A 15,011-nucleotide genomic window follows, 5' to 3' on the forward strand; every position below is an offset into this window, starting at 1 on the left:
GCTAAAAATGCAAAGCCATTATTTCGGAAGACCACTTGCATTTCAGACGATATTCAGCATACAATCTGCACTTCAAGTAAAACTGAATGTTCAACAGGCTCTTTTCAAATTTTCCTGTAATTACAACACCTGCTGTGTAAAAATTCACAGTGCCTACACCAACAAATTAACAAAGAAATATATAATAGGCGGTAGGTCACAAGGTGTTATAATGTACACTCACCTAAAGGATTATTAGGAACACCTGTTCAATTTCTCATTAATGCAATTATCTAATCAACCAATCACATGGCAGTTGCGTCAATGCATTTAGGGGTGTGGTCCTGGTCAAGACAATCTCCTGAACTCCAAACTGAATGTCAGAATGGGAAAGAAAGGTGATTTAAGCAATTTTGAGCGTGGCATGGTTGTTGGTGCCAGACGGGCCGGTCTGAGTATTTCACAATCTGCTCAGTTACTGGGATTTTCACGCACAACCATTTCTAGGGTTTACAAAGAATGGTGTGAAAAGGAAAAACATCCAGTATGCGGCAGTCCTGTGGGCGAAAATGCCTTGTTGATGCTAGAGGTCAGAGGAGAATGGGCCGACTGATTCAAGCTGATAGAAGAGCAACTTTGCCTGAAATAACCACTCGTTACAACCGAGGTATGCAGCAAAGCATTTGTGAAGCCACAACACGCACAACCTTGAGGCGGATGGGCTACAACAGCAGAAGACCCCACCGTGTACCACTCATCTCCACTACAAATAGGAAAAAGAGGCTACAATTTGCAAGAGCTCACCAAAATTGGACAGTTGAAGACTGGAAAAATGTTGCCTGGTCTGATGAGTCTCGATTTCTGTTGAGACATTCAGATGGTAGAGTCAGAATTTGGCATAAACAGAATGAGAACATGGATCCATCATGCCTTGTTACCACTGTGCAGGCTGGTGGTGTAATGGTGTGGGGGATGTTTTCTTGGCACACTTTAGGCCCCTTAGTGCCAATTGGGCATCGTTTAAATGCCACGGCCTACCTGAGCATTGTTTCTGACCATGTCCATCCCTTTATGGCCCATCCTCTGATGGCTACTTCCAGCAGGATAATGCACCATGTCACAAAGCTCGAATCATTTCAAATTGGTTTCTTGAACATGACAATGAGTTCACTGTACTAAAATGGCCCCCACAGTCACCAGATCTCAACCCAATAGAGCATCTTTGGGATGTGGTGGAACGGGAGCTTCGTGCCCTGGATGTGCATCCCACAAATCTCCATCAACTGCAAGATGCTATCCTATAAATATGGGCCAACATTTCTAAAGAATGCTTTCAGCACCTTGTTGAATCAATGCCACGTAGAATTAAGGCAGTTCTGAAGGCGAAAGTGAGTCAAACACAGTTTTAGTATGGTGTTCCTAATAATTCTTTAGGTGAGTGTATATTAAAGTGTGTGTATATGTGTGAAATAGAGAGAGAAAGTGAGAAAGAAAGAAAAAGAACAAGAAAGGAATGGGTGTACTTAGAGCAAGAGCAATAATATTTGAGGTAATGAAGCAGAATAGAATTGCAATATGATTCAATGAGGTGGAATTGGTTGATTATTAATTCCACACACTTGCATCTCTAAAGAAGAACGAGTGCCCACATCTGCTAGACAAATGGCAGCTGTCATTAAATGTGACATGTTGTCACCCTCCTACAGAATCCAATGAAACTGGGATCCACCGAAGCAGATAGGGCACAATAAAGGCACAACCTGCATCCTTGCACTGACCGAAACTTGGATATGTCCAGAGGATACAGCAACATCCTCTGCTCTCTCCAACAACTTCTCCTTCTCTCACACCCCTCGACACACTCGTAGGGGTGGGGGAACAGGTTTGCTCATTCAAAACAACTGGACATTTTCACTACACTCCTCTATGTAACAATACTTCTTTTACATTCCATGCTATTACTACAACGCAACCTATCATCTATCGCCCGCCAGGTCAGCTGGCAAACTTTCTCGAGGAGTTGGATGTCCTGCTGTCCTCCTTTCCGGAAGATGGTAGGCCACTTATGGTCCTTGGAGATTTCAAAATACACCAAGACAAGCCCCAGGCCATTGAACTTCATGCTCTTCTGGCCTCGTTTGACTTGGAAAGACTAAGCACTACAGCAACTCAAATCTAAAGATCCAGCAGATCTGGATAAGTATCAAGACTCTGCTTGCAACTTTTTCAGATTAATGTTAAATCTGCAAAAACAACACACTTCTCTGTCCTTGCTGACCGCCTGTCACATAACTGACAGCAAAGGTCTTGCCACAATTTTTACTAATAAGGTTACAGCCATCATTAATACATTCTCAGCACCACACCCTGTTAAACCCCACCTCCTGTATGCAGCTCTTCTCTCTCTTTGTTCTCTCCTCTAACTGACACTGAGGTCTCTAAGCTCCTCTCCAACCACCCCACAACCTGTTCTCTTGACCCCATTCCTTCCCACCTTCTCCAGGCCATCTCTCCGTCCATCCTACCCGCACTCATACACATAATTAACACATCTCGACTTATAGGCATTTTTCCCACTACATTTAAGCAGGCTCGAGTAACCCAGCTGCTGAAAAAACCTGCACTTAACCCCACACAAGTAGAAAACTACAGACTAGTCTCTTTCATCTCATTCATGGCAAAAACACTTGAAAGGGCAGTTGTAAATCTCTGCCTATCTCTCACAGAACTGCTGGATGACAATCAGTCAGGCTTCAAAAGTGACTCCACCAAGACTGCCCTGCTGTCTGTCCATGAGAAAGCTGGATCCAGATCATCCGTCCTGATTCTACTGGACCTTTCTGCAGCCTTTGACACAGTCAACCATCAGATCCCACTTCCCACCCTCTCTACTCTGTGCATCACAGGAACTGTGCTTGACAGTTTTAATTCCTATCTCTCAGGTAGGTCCTTCAAGGTAGCCTGGAGAGGTGAGGTGTCCAAGTCACATCAGCTACTTACTGGGGTACCTCAGTGCTCAGTATTTGGGACACTTCTCTTCTCTATATACACAACATCACTGGGACCCATCATTCTGGCACATGGTTTCTCTTACCACTGCTATGTCGATGACACACAGCTCTATTTGTCTTTCTAGCCCAACGACTGCTCGAATCTCTGCCTTTTTGAAGGAACACCACCTGCAACCTAACCCAGACAAGACTAAACTCCTTGTCTTTCCATCACCATGCAGCTGGGTTCAACAACAGTAACGTCTTCCAAAACGGTCAGAAATCTAGGGGTAACCATCGATGACCAGCAAAGTTTCACAGACCACATCTCAAAGATGTAAAAGATGTAAACTCTACAATACCAGGAAGATAAGACCCTTCCTCTCTGAACATGCCATACAACTTTTTTTCAGTCACTTGTCATAACTAGACTGGACTACTGTAACGCTCTCATTGCAGGCCTCCCTGCATTCAGAATTAGACCCCTGCAAATGATCCAGAATGCAACAGCACATCTGGTCTTTAATGAACCAAAGAGAGCGCCACTCCTTGTCTCACTTCACTGGCTGCCAGTTGATGCACATATCAAATTCAAGGCTCTGATGCTGGTAAACAGAACAGTCACTGGGTCTGCTCCAGCATACCTAAAATCATTTCTGCAGAGCTGCGTTTCCACCAGAAGCGTGCAGTCGGCTAAGGAATGGCTCCTTGTTGTACCAACACAAAGAGTCACAGAAACACTTTCCCGGACTTTCGGTTTCATCGTACCATATTGGTGGAATGAACTTTCCAACTCCATCCGTGAAGCTGACTCACTTGCTGTCTTCAAAAAAATAGCAAAATAAATTCACTACATTTAAAGATACAAAATAAAATCTTGTTGCATTTTAATCTGTCATGAATACTAATATTCTGATGCTAGTGAAAATTAGTAATACAGCACTTTTCATATTACTGTCTCCTTAAGATGATTCGCTTACAATGTATTCCTCTTTTGTAAGTCGCTTTGGATAAAAGCGTCTGCCAAATGAATAAATGTAAATGTAAGGGGCAAATTACTCCAAAGAACAGCTATGACAATTCAGATCTGAATATTATGCAACCATCAATGTTACACAAAAAATGTGTGTGTTTTTCTATTTAGTAAAAATCAGAAGCTAAGTTGTTTGGTAAAATTTACTTAAAGTTGATTGAAGCCATTGTAAGTCATATAATCAGTGCTTTAACAAACTGAACAATTATTATGCTGTCATTACCTATTTATGTTGACCGGTAACAGTGGTGCTGTGACCCGGATGGAAGTGAGGTTTAGGGGGGTGAGTGTAACGGTAGCCAGGTGGTTGGTAGCTGTGCAGTGTGTAAACCTCACTCCCCTAGCATCAAGAGGTGCACTAGCAAATAACGCTAGAGGTTGTAACCTTTATCCTCCTCGTTAGGGTGCCCGCCTCCCATGCCGGCTGAAGTTGGATCAAATCCCACTCGGAGCTGGTTGAGCAGGACTGGTTACATAGTCATAACATAAATCTCCATTGTGACAACGTATTATGCTCTTTTTATATTTTCTCAAATCATTTTTGACCAGCTGTGGGCAAAAAACAACTGCACTGGCTGTTCTCTTCCTTGATGAATGAAAGCATTCAAATGCCAATTAAAAGATTTCCATCACACATCAGTGCATTATTTAAAGCTATCTAAATACTGCAACAGAAGCATCAACAAATGGAACTGCAAAAACAAGCTCTTTAAAAACTCCTCCTGTTCGCCATGGGTTGGTCAAAAACTACTCCTGCCCCAAATTCATACCATTGGTTGAGCCAAAGTTGCTGTGTTGGGCTGGTCGGGATGTTTTAACAGAGTTACAGAGACACAGTGTTAACACTTTTTGAGGAAACCAACCAATAAATGGCTTACTTAGAGATGTCTCTGCATATTTCTAATAACAGATAACTGCCATAATGCTAGGTGTAAAGGGATTAATGGAAAGGAGGAGGCGAGAACCGGCTTGACAATATAAATAATAGTTTAATTACAAACTTAGCAAAAAAGACAAACACACACACACACACACACACACAGGTGTCGGACAGCCGCCCTCCTCCTTGCCACAGTCCTCCCTCGTTCTCTCAGGCCGGGAAGCCCCTGGCATGATGTACACCCCCCCCCTTTCCCTGGGGAGGGGTGTCCCTTCCACCGCATCTGCCGGCAGGTCATCCCCATCTACCTGGATGAGGGAGGGGACAAGGGGAGGGAAACCAAAATAATGTGGCACCTACATGCCTTTATGGCAATCGTGCCAAATTAACAAAACATTTTTAAAAAGAGAGGGAAATGCCATTACGGAGCAGCAGTGGGAGAGAGAGAGGAGAGAGAGAAAAAAAAACATTTACTCGACACCGTAGCTTGGTCCTTGGCCACTCCTCCACCTTCTAATAGACGACAGTCTCACCTCCCCAGGTGGATTGGAGGCAGACGTTGTAAATCTCTCTTTCTGTCACAGATTTCAGTCTGCCTTTAACCCTCTCTGAGGCTTGATTAGCCTGATTAGAGGCCAGGTGTGCGGAATCACGGCCCGGCCCCGCCCTCCGCCCAACCACACTAGGTTTCTATTCAATACAATTAATAATCTGATCAACCCTGTGTCTAGTGCTGCATTCTGTCTGATAGAATGTAACACATTTTTATCTTTTTTTGTTAATAAGGCCTCTAACATAAGGCCATCAATTATTGCTCCGCTACCATGCGTGGAAAAATCGGTTTGTAGAGAGAGTTTGTTGGATTCTTTCTCTCCTATTTCAGAGCAGGATCTTTATTAAATTGTACAACTGTTGAAACCATCAAGTTGTACCTTTAAGACTTTTCAAGGAAGTTATTGTTACTTTAGGCCCTTCTTTGTTGTCTATAGAAAATAGTTAGCTTGTGTAAGGATATGTCCTAGATGAGATAAAGACTGCGATAGTTCAACCACTGTAGAAGCCTTCATTAGATTTATTATATTATTATATTATATTTATTATAGTTATTCTAATGAAGCCTTCATTAGAATAACTATAATCCAATATCAAAATTACCTTTCATCTCAAAGATGATAGAGAAAACAGTAATGAACCAACTGTTGGGTCAGGTTGTAGAGAAAATCTCAGAAAGAAACTGCCCTTCTTAGGGTTACCAGTGACTTATTGATGTTGGAAGATGCTGGAAAGTGCTTCATTTTAGTGTTGCATGATTTAAATGCAGTGTTTGATACAGCTGATCATTCAGTTTTAAATGATACATTAGAGCAGGGGTGCCCAATACGTCGATCGCGATCTACCAGTCGATCGCAAAGGCAATGCTGGTAGACCGCACAAAATTTAAATGTACTTTCGTTAAATTTTAATAAAAATAAATATAATGTCTTTCCTTCTTTTAGTTTCTGTCTGACTTGCACTTGACGAGTAAATATTGACCAGGCGAGGTTTTGTTTATTCAGTTGCCATGACAACTAGATTTGCGCATACGTGCCTTCCAAGGACTTCTGAGAACAGAGCATGAAATTGCAATACTACTGCCCGGATTAGGCAAAACTGTCTGATTCCATTCAATGCAAGTCATCAGAATAATGTAAATGCCCTGGCTATTGTAGGTGTTTTGGGTTTAGTTTTAAAACTGAATGATATCAACATTGAACATTATTATATATTTTTTTATTAATTAGAAAATGAATCCATGTAGGGATACATGCAGTAGTCCCAACAAGTATTTTCTTATTTTAAAAGAAACTGTGTTTTTTTAGTTGGTAGATCTTATTGAGTTGGTCATTTAAAAGTAGATCATCACACAAAAAAGTGTGGGCACCCCTGCATTAGAGAGATAGGTGTGAATATCTATGGTGGCTTTTGACTGGTTGGTTTGTCAAATCGGAAATTTGTAGTGTATGTTGGAGATGACATGTCCTCCTCTTTACCAATAAATTGTGGTGTTATGCAAGGATCCCTGTTAGGGCCAATTTTTTTTTCTTTAAGAGTGTATATTAGATATAAAAAATTGGATGGCATGTAATTGTCTGCAGTTAAATTCAGATAAAACAGATGTTGTCAAAATCGGATGTGGTTAAAAAAAAGAATCAGATTGAGACAGCATTTAATCAAGTGGTCCCGAATATTCAGCAGGTGGTGACACAAATACATTTTTTTAAATATCAAGTAAGGAAGTTAGTTCAGTCTTGTTTTTATCAGTTAAGGAACATTTAGAAGGTGAGACAGGTTAATCTTGCCTAGATTATTGTAATGCACTGTTTTCAACTTTATGATATTAACTAGTATGTTACTTTTAGGTTCTGAGTCTAAAATGATGACACCATAGGCTATATGCAAAATTAATACATTAATAATATGCCCTTACTCTTATAAAAAATGTAAACTGACAAAATATTTGCATTCAGTACCTCTTGCTGCAGGTCTTTAATGATTTTGGTCTTCTTTTCCATCTCCATTTTTAAGAACTTGATCTGCATGAAATGAAAATAGAAAAAAAAAATACATATAAATATATATACTGTACTACACTATACTGTATATCTTGCATATTACTGCCACAGTGGGTATTTACTGTAGGTAGAAAAAATACATTGTGCATGATTTATATCTACTTTAAAGAATGGAGCATGCTAATAAATATACTGTATATACACAATTACAACAACACATTAACTGTGGAAGAAGCTGAATATCAAGAAGAATTACAAATACAAAGATTAAATCAGATCATGCTGTACATTTGATGTGCATAAAGTAACTGAAATGTTAATCTCAATCACCTTAATCCCAGTGAGCGATCTCTTGTTAATATACAAATGAAAAGAGAACCATAAAAATTAATTCAACTTGAGTGTATATAGACTATGAATGTGGGAGTGAAGGTTTAACAAAACAATCCAGAGTGCCGTACAAACAGGCAGAAAAGAATCAGAAGTGTTTACAGCCCTATGGGTAAACCGCAACGCCATTCAAATAGAACGTTCCACTATTGCTCTCTATTCCTTATTCATTCAGCTCAGCCCTGAATGTCAAACTACCTCAACTCTCACGCTCTCTCTCCTGCCTCCAGCCATCACAGACACTGTGGAAAAATCTAAATCTAAATGCTGAGGTCGAGCAGCTATGCGCTTTTCCAGAAAATACAGCAGTGTTCCTGTGGGTGTATTCATTCTGATTAGCACTTTAATTGAATTCAGTCTGAGTTCACATGTTGATATACTGCAGTCAATCCAAAAATATTTGGTGAAGTATTATTTCTCATTTCCTGGTTGCATACTACAAGTTTGCAAACTATAGGCCTGGGCATCCTGAAAATAGGAATGTCCTCATTAATCATGCTTCATTTCAGAGTAGAAAGGCTTTATATCAAATGTGCTTCAATTATATCATTCATGTCCTAAAATTAATCTTGTATAATTAAATAATATAATGTATTAATTAATGGGATGTAGAAGTGATATTTATTTGTGTTAAATATTTTACAGTTCCCCTTCTGTCACTCACTCGACATTGTGTCAACTGAAGTGACACAATGGTTCTTTCTTGAGAGCCTTGCGTACCTCTAAACTTGAGAAAAGGCCAATGAGAAATTTGCAGACAGAATTTGCATGTCCCGCCCCCGGACACACGGGTATAAAGGGAATCGGGCGTGCGTCTGTCAGTCTGATTTTTTCTTCGGAGCCGAGCGGTTGTGCAGCAGCAAGCTGAATCTCACTATTGCTCCACTCACCTATATAGCAGAGCATTGCTGTTGGATCTACGGCGCGTTACCAGCGGCTTTCTACCTCTCTGCACGCTGTGCAGTCCACGCCCCTGGGTGCTTCGACAAAGCTTCTGTTAAAAGAGTGCACACTTCTAAAAGAGAGTATTTTCCCTCTAAAAGAGTTTATTTTCACTCGCAAAAGAGCAATACCCAGCTGCCGTTATCCTTGTCAGGATTAAAGATGCCCTTCCGCTCCTGTGTAGTTCCTGGATGCAGTCGACTTCTCTTCAAGACTGACTGTCATAGACACTGCCTTGTGTGCCTGGGCAGCGATCACACTAACGCAGCATTTGTAAATAGTTAATTTACTCACTGCGAGAATATGACCATGGCAACGTTGCAGTCGCGGCTTTCATTTCTCAAAGTGAATGCCACTTCAGTTGCCCCCCCCCGTGTCGCTCCTCCTTCCCACGGGATTGAGAATGACCCGGCTGGTGATGGAGGTGATTTGGGGATGGCAGCGGGCTTGGTTTTGCTGGTACGTCCCCACAAACAACCTGACCCCCGGCACGCTCGCTCGCTTCCATCCGGACTCGAGGCAAGTCTCCCTTGAGCCCCCTGAGTTGGATGATGACGTTGCCGCTGCATCGGAGAGCGTTCAGGCATCTGACGCAGAAGACATGCTTTTCCAGGCTGCCGTGAGCATGAGGTTGGACCACAACAGCCTTCGCCTTCCCCAACGCATTTCATAGCATTAAGATAGCCCCAGCCGCTTTATGCTCTATGACGAGAAACATAGAGAGAGAAAAGGCTGCGGCTGGTCGGCTTGCTCCCATGATAGTCATGTCACCTGTTCCCCCCTTTAGGGGTGCCTAAGGTCTGTATATGACACCTTTTTCTGGGGGCGTTGGGGAGGGTTACATGTGGCCGATACAGTTACTTCTAGCACGCAATAGCTTGCTTGCACCTGTGTCAGCAGTTCACGTAACACGGTCTAGTGCATGGCGTTTTGAAATGGGACAACGTCGAGTGAGTGACAGAAGGGGAACGTCATGGTTACTGTTGTAACCTCCGTTCCCTGATGGAGGGAACGAGACATTGTGTCCCCCTTGCAACAACACTAGACCTACAACTGTAAATGGCCGTACCTTATTCTCGGCTCCTCGGTGCAAATACCTGACTGACAGACGCACGCCCTCTTCCCTTTATACCCGTATGTCCGGTTGCGGGACATACAAATTCTGTCTGCCAATTTCTCATTAGCCTTTTCTCAAGTTCAGAGGTACGCAAGGCTCTTAAGTAAGACCCCTTGTGTCACTACATTTGACACAACGTCTTGTTCCCTCCATCAGGGAATGGAGGTTACAACAGTAACCATGACGTTTGTTCAAAATGATTTTGAATGATGTTCAAAACCTGTGGGAATTTATTTATTTCTTAGACCACACTAAGAGATGTTATTCAGCATGTTCAGACAATGAAAGTAGTGTTGGTTAAGTTACTTAAAAATAGTAATCCACTGCAAATTACTAATTATTTCTCTAAAAATTTTAATCAGATTACTTTACTTTTTTCCAATTAAGTAATTAGTAATAACAATACTAATTACTTTACCTCTAGGTTACTTTCTAAAACACATTTACACACAACAAATTCAAAATAATGTCTATATTTCTTTCTTGCTCATTGTTACACAGAAGTCTTACACTCAGCACCTCACATACAGTATCTCCCTCATAATGACTCGTTATGGGGCTATAATTAATATATTCTATATAAATAATATATTAACAGTATAACCCTATTATGTACTTAAAAGTAATTAAAATATTTGAAAGTTACGAGCTACAATCTGATTTAAAGAATTTTAAATGTAACAGTACACTACTTTTTGACTAAAGTGTAATTAAATTACAACAACTATTTACTTTGTAATAGGATTACACTCAACACTGAATGAAAGTGAATGGTTACTTCTCCCCCTTTCTCTCTTCCTCCAGCTGCTCCTCATCTCCCCTTAATTCTCCGTTAATTCCCTTCCCACCTGTTCCCGCTTCCCGCTGATTAGATCTCTACTTCTTTCTCTGCTTTCGCTGCTTTCGTTGTCTGAGTCTCACTTGAGTTTCACACGTTGAAACAAACCGTTGTCTAAACTTGTCGCTGTCCAGTCCTGTCCTGTTGGCATCCGCCTCACTACGTTCTATTCTCTGATAAATTATCTAGATATATTTGTGTTCTGTTCAGTTCGCCCCGCGCTGCTAGAAGTCTGGTCCCCACGGTCTCGCCTCGACCCCTGTCTACCCCAGGGAAGTCTACAGCCTGACGGCGCAACACTGCAACCCCCGGCTGCTGCCTAAGGGACACTCGCTAAGAGCTCTGAAGAAGCTTCCTTTATTCGTCACCCTCTCTGCGGGTTGTTTGTGTTAACTTTTACCTCTCAAGGAGAAGATTCTGTGTTCATTATTGTGCTGCAAAGAACTTTCATTAAAGAACCATATTTCAGTTACATCGCTCTTGGGTCCTCACTTACCTGCACAACAGTAGACTCAGACCAAGATGGACCCAGCGGTCCCGAATCCTCTTCAGCCAGCTGTCGAGCTCCAGGGGGCAATGTTAGGCAGACACGAGGGGGAGTTATCTGCTGCGCGACATGCCATCGAGGCCCTGGCTGCTCAAGTCTCCGATCTCACCGGACAGATTCATGCTCTTCGCCTCGATCCTCCGGCCGCCCCCAGGACTCCCGTGCCTCCTGAACCCAGGATCAACAACCCGCCTTGCTATGCTGGTGAGCCCACGGAGTGCCGCGCGTTTCTCACCCAATGCGATGTTGTTTTCTCTCTCCAGCCCACCACTTACTCCCTGAGCAGGGCTCGTGTCGCATAAGTTTTATCCCTCCTCTCTGGACGGGCTCGTGAATGGGGTACGACCATCTGGGAGGCGGAGGCTGATTGTATTAACCGATATCAGGACTTTAAGGAGGAGATGATACAGGTTTTTGACCGCTCTGTTTTTGGTGAAGAGGCCTCCCGAGTCCTGTCCTCATTACGTCAGGGTAAGAGGTCCATCACAGATTGAATTTCGGACTCTTGCTGCCTCCTGCGACTGGAACGAGCCGGCGTTACTCGCCCGCTTTCTGGAGGGTCTCTGCGCGGAGGTCAAGGATGAGATTCTCTCCCGTGAGGTTCCCTCCCGAGTGGATTCCGCGATAGAACTTGCCATCCGCATCGAGAAACGAATCGACCTTCATCACCGAGTCCGTGGGGCTGATTCCGCTCTCTCCGTTGCCCCCCTCTCCGCTGCACTACCATCCTCCTCCGACGCCGTGTTTCCGGAGCCCATGCAACTGGGAGGCATCCGCATCTCGGTCAAGGAGAAGGAGCGAAGAATCACCCACCGTCTCTGTCTCTACTGCGGCGCTGCTACTCACTTCGTCACCTCCTGCCCGGTAAAAGCCAGAGCTCGCCAGTGAAGGGAGAGCTACTGGTGAGCGCAACAACTCTGGCCTCTCCTTCAAGGTCCTGTTCTACATTTCTTGTCCATCTTCGCTGGACCGGCTTTTCTGCCACCTGCAATGCTTTGATTGACTCTGGGGCGGAGGGCTGTTTTATGGACGAGACTTGGGCTCGAGAACATGGTATTCCCCTTTCAGTTTTAGAGGAGCCCACGGCCCTGTTAACCTTGGACGGTAGTTCTCTCCCCGGGATTCAGCGTGAGACGTTACCCTTGACCCTCACTGTCTCTGGTAATCACAGCGAGACCATCTCCTTTTTTATTTTTCAGTCACCGTTTGCTCCTATTGTTTTAGGCCATCCCTGGTTAGTTCGACATAATCCCTCTATTAATTGGTCTAAGAATACCATCCTTTCTTGGAATGTCTCTTGTCATGTGAAATGTTTAATGTCTGCTATTCCCCCCATTTCCTCTGTCTCTCTCTCTCAGGAGGAGCCTGGCGATTTAACAGGGGTGCCGGAGGATTATCACGATCTGCGGACGGTGTTCTGTCGGTCCCGGGCCGCTTCTCTCCCTCCGCATCGTTCATATGATTGTAAGATCGAGCTTCTCCCGGGAACCACTCCCCCCCCCCCCCGCGGAAGACTTTACTTGCTGTCGGCCCAGTGCGTCAGGCTCTCGAAGATTATTTATCTACTGCGCTCGACGCCGGTACCATTGTTCCCTCCTCTTCTCCCGCCGGGGCGGGGTTTTTTTTTTGTTAAGAAGAAGGATGGTTCCCTGCGCCCATGCATTGATTATCGGGGGCTGAATGACATAACAGTCAAGAATCGTTACCCGCTCCCTCTTATGTCTTCAGCTTTCGAAATCTTGCAGGGGGCCAAGTTTTTTACCAAATTGGATCTGCGTAACGCTTACCATCTCGTACGCATTAGGGAGGGGGATGAGTGGAAGACGGCGTGTAACACCCCGTTAGGGCACTTTAAATATCGGGTCCTTCCGTTCGGCCTCGTAAACGCCCCAGCTGTCTTTCAGGCGCTGATCAAAGACGTCCTAAGAGACATGCTGAACATTTTTGTTTTCGTTTATCTCGACGATATTTTGATTTTCTCGCGGTCACTCCAGATTCATGTCTTGCATGTTCGCCTTGTCCTTCAACGTTTATTAGAGAACCGTCTTTACGTTAAGGCAGAGAAGTGCACCTTCCATGCCCCTTCCGTAGTTTTTCTTGGTTCTGTCATTTCCGCTGAGGGTATTAGGATGGATTCCGCCAAGGTCCAAGCCGTTATAGACTGGCCCGCACCTAAGTCACATGTCGAGCTGCAGCGTTTTCTCGGCTTCGCCAATTTTTATCGACGCTTTATCCGCAATTTCAGTCAGGTGGTTTCTCCCCTGACCGCCCTCACATCCGTCAAGACGTGCTTTAAATGGTCCTCCTCAAGAGCCACTTTACGTCCGCGCCCATCCTTGTCACCCCTGATTTGTCTAGACAGTTCATTGTCGAGGTTGACGTGTCCGAAGTAGGCGTAGGAGCTATTCTTTCCCAGCACTCTCCCTCTGACAACATGGTCCACCCTTGCGCTTTCTTCTCTCATCGCCTGTCACCGTCTGAGCATAATTACGATGTGGGTAACCGAGAGCTGCTCGCCATCCGCCTAGCTCTAGGCGAATGGCGACAGTGGTTGGAGGGGGCGACCGTTCCGTTTATCGTTTGGACTGACCATAGAAACCTAGAGTACATTTGCTCCGCCAAACGACTTAATGCGTGCCAGGCTTGCTGGGCTCTCTTTTTTACTCGATTCGAGTTTGTGATCTCCTACCGCCCGGGCTCTAAGAACATCAAGCCTGATGCCCTATCGCGCCTCTTTTCTTCAGTGGCCCCCACAGACCCTGAGGGAATCCTCCCTGAGGGTCGTGTCGTCGGGGCGACGGTCTGGGGAATCGAGAGACAGGTTAAACAAGCGCTTGCTCGCACTCCTTCGCCACGCAACTGTCCTAGACATCTCCTTTTCGTTCCCACCCCCACCTGGCCGCCTTCAGTGTGCCCACTCGGCCAAGTTGGCAGGCCACCCCGGCGTTCGGGGCATGCTCGCTTCCATTCGCCAGTGCTTTTGGTGGCCCACTCGGGAACTTGATACGCGTCGTTTCGTGGTGGCTTGCTCCATCTGCGCACAGACTAAGTCCGGTAACTCCCCCCTGCCGGTCTCCTCAGACCACTTCCTATCCCCTCGCGACCGTGGTCCCACATTGCCCTAGACTTCATCACCGGTCTTCCTTCGTCGGCAGGTAAAACAGTAATTCTCACGGTTATCGATCGTTTCTCTAAGGCGGCCCATTTTATTCGCCTCGCTAAGCTCCCCTCCGCCAAGGAGACGGCGCAAATTATCAGAATGTTTTCAGAATTCATGGCCTTCCCTCCGACATCGTTTCGGACAGGGGTCCGCAGTTCACGTCTCAATTTTGGAGGGAATTTTGTCGTTTGATCGGGGCTTCCGTCAGTCTCTCATCCGGCTTCCACCCTCAGTCTAACGGTCAAGCCAAATGGGCCAATCAGACTGTTGGTCGCATCTTGCGCAGTCTCTCCTTCCGTAACCCAGCATCCTGGGCTGGGCACCTTCCCTGGGATGAATACGCCCATAACTCCCTTCCAACATTCACCACCGGTCTGTCCCCCTTTCAGAGTAGCCTCGGATACCAACCTCCGCTGTTCGCGTCTCAGCTCGCCTACTCCGACGTTCCCTCTGCTCAGGCTTTCATCCAACGCTGTGAGCGCACCTGGATGGGGTGTCAGGTCAGCCCTGTGCCGTTTTAGGGCCCAGACTGTTAAGGCTGCCAACAAACGTAGAACTAAGAGTCCTAGATATTGTCGCAGCC

At 44.8% G+C, this 15,011-nt stretch overlaps 1 protein-coding gene across 5 annotated transcripts in view; it reads right to left on the reverse strand.

Annotated features, from left to right (window-relative positions):
- Positions 1-15,011, reverse strand: part of LOC127661260 (leucine zipper protein 2) — a 207,122-nt gene that overhangs the window by 43,163 nt on the left and 148,948 nt on the right. For all 5 annotated transcript variants that reach the window (XM_052151887.1, XM_052151886.1, XM_052151885.1 and 2 more), the window contains one exon: positions 7,393-7,455. In XM_052151887.1, coding sequence (XP_052007847.1) covers positions 7,393-7,455 — 63 coding nt within the window. The remainder of the gene's footprint in view (positions 1-7,392; positions 7,456-15,011) is intronic.

This window comes from Xyrauchen texanus, chromosome 21 (genome assembly GCF_025860055.1).
Source record: "Xyrauchen texanus isolate HMW12.3.18 chromosome 21, RBS_HiC_50CHRs, whole genome shotgun sequence".
NCBI classification, from domain to species: domain Eukaryota; kingdom Metazoa; phylum Chordata; class Actinopteri; order Cypriniformes; family Catostomidae; genus Xyrauchen; species Xyrauchen texanus.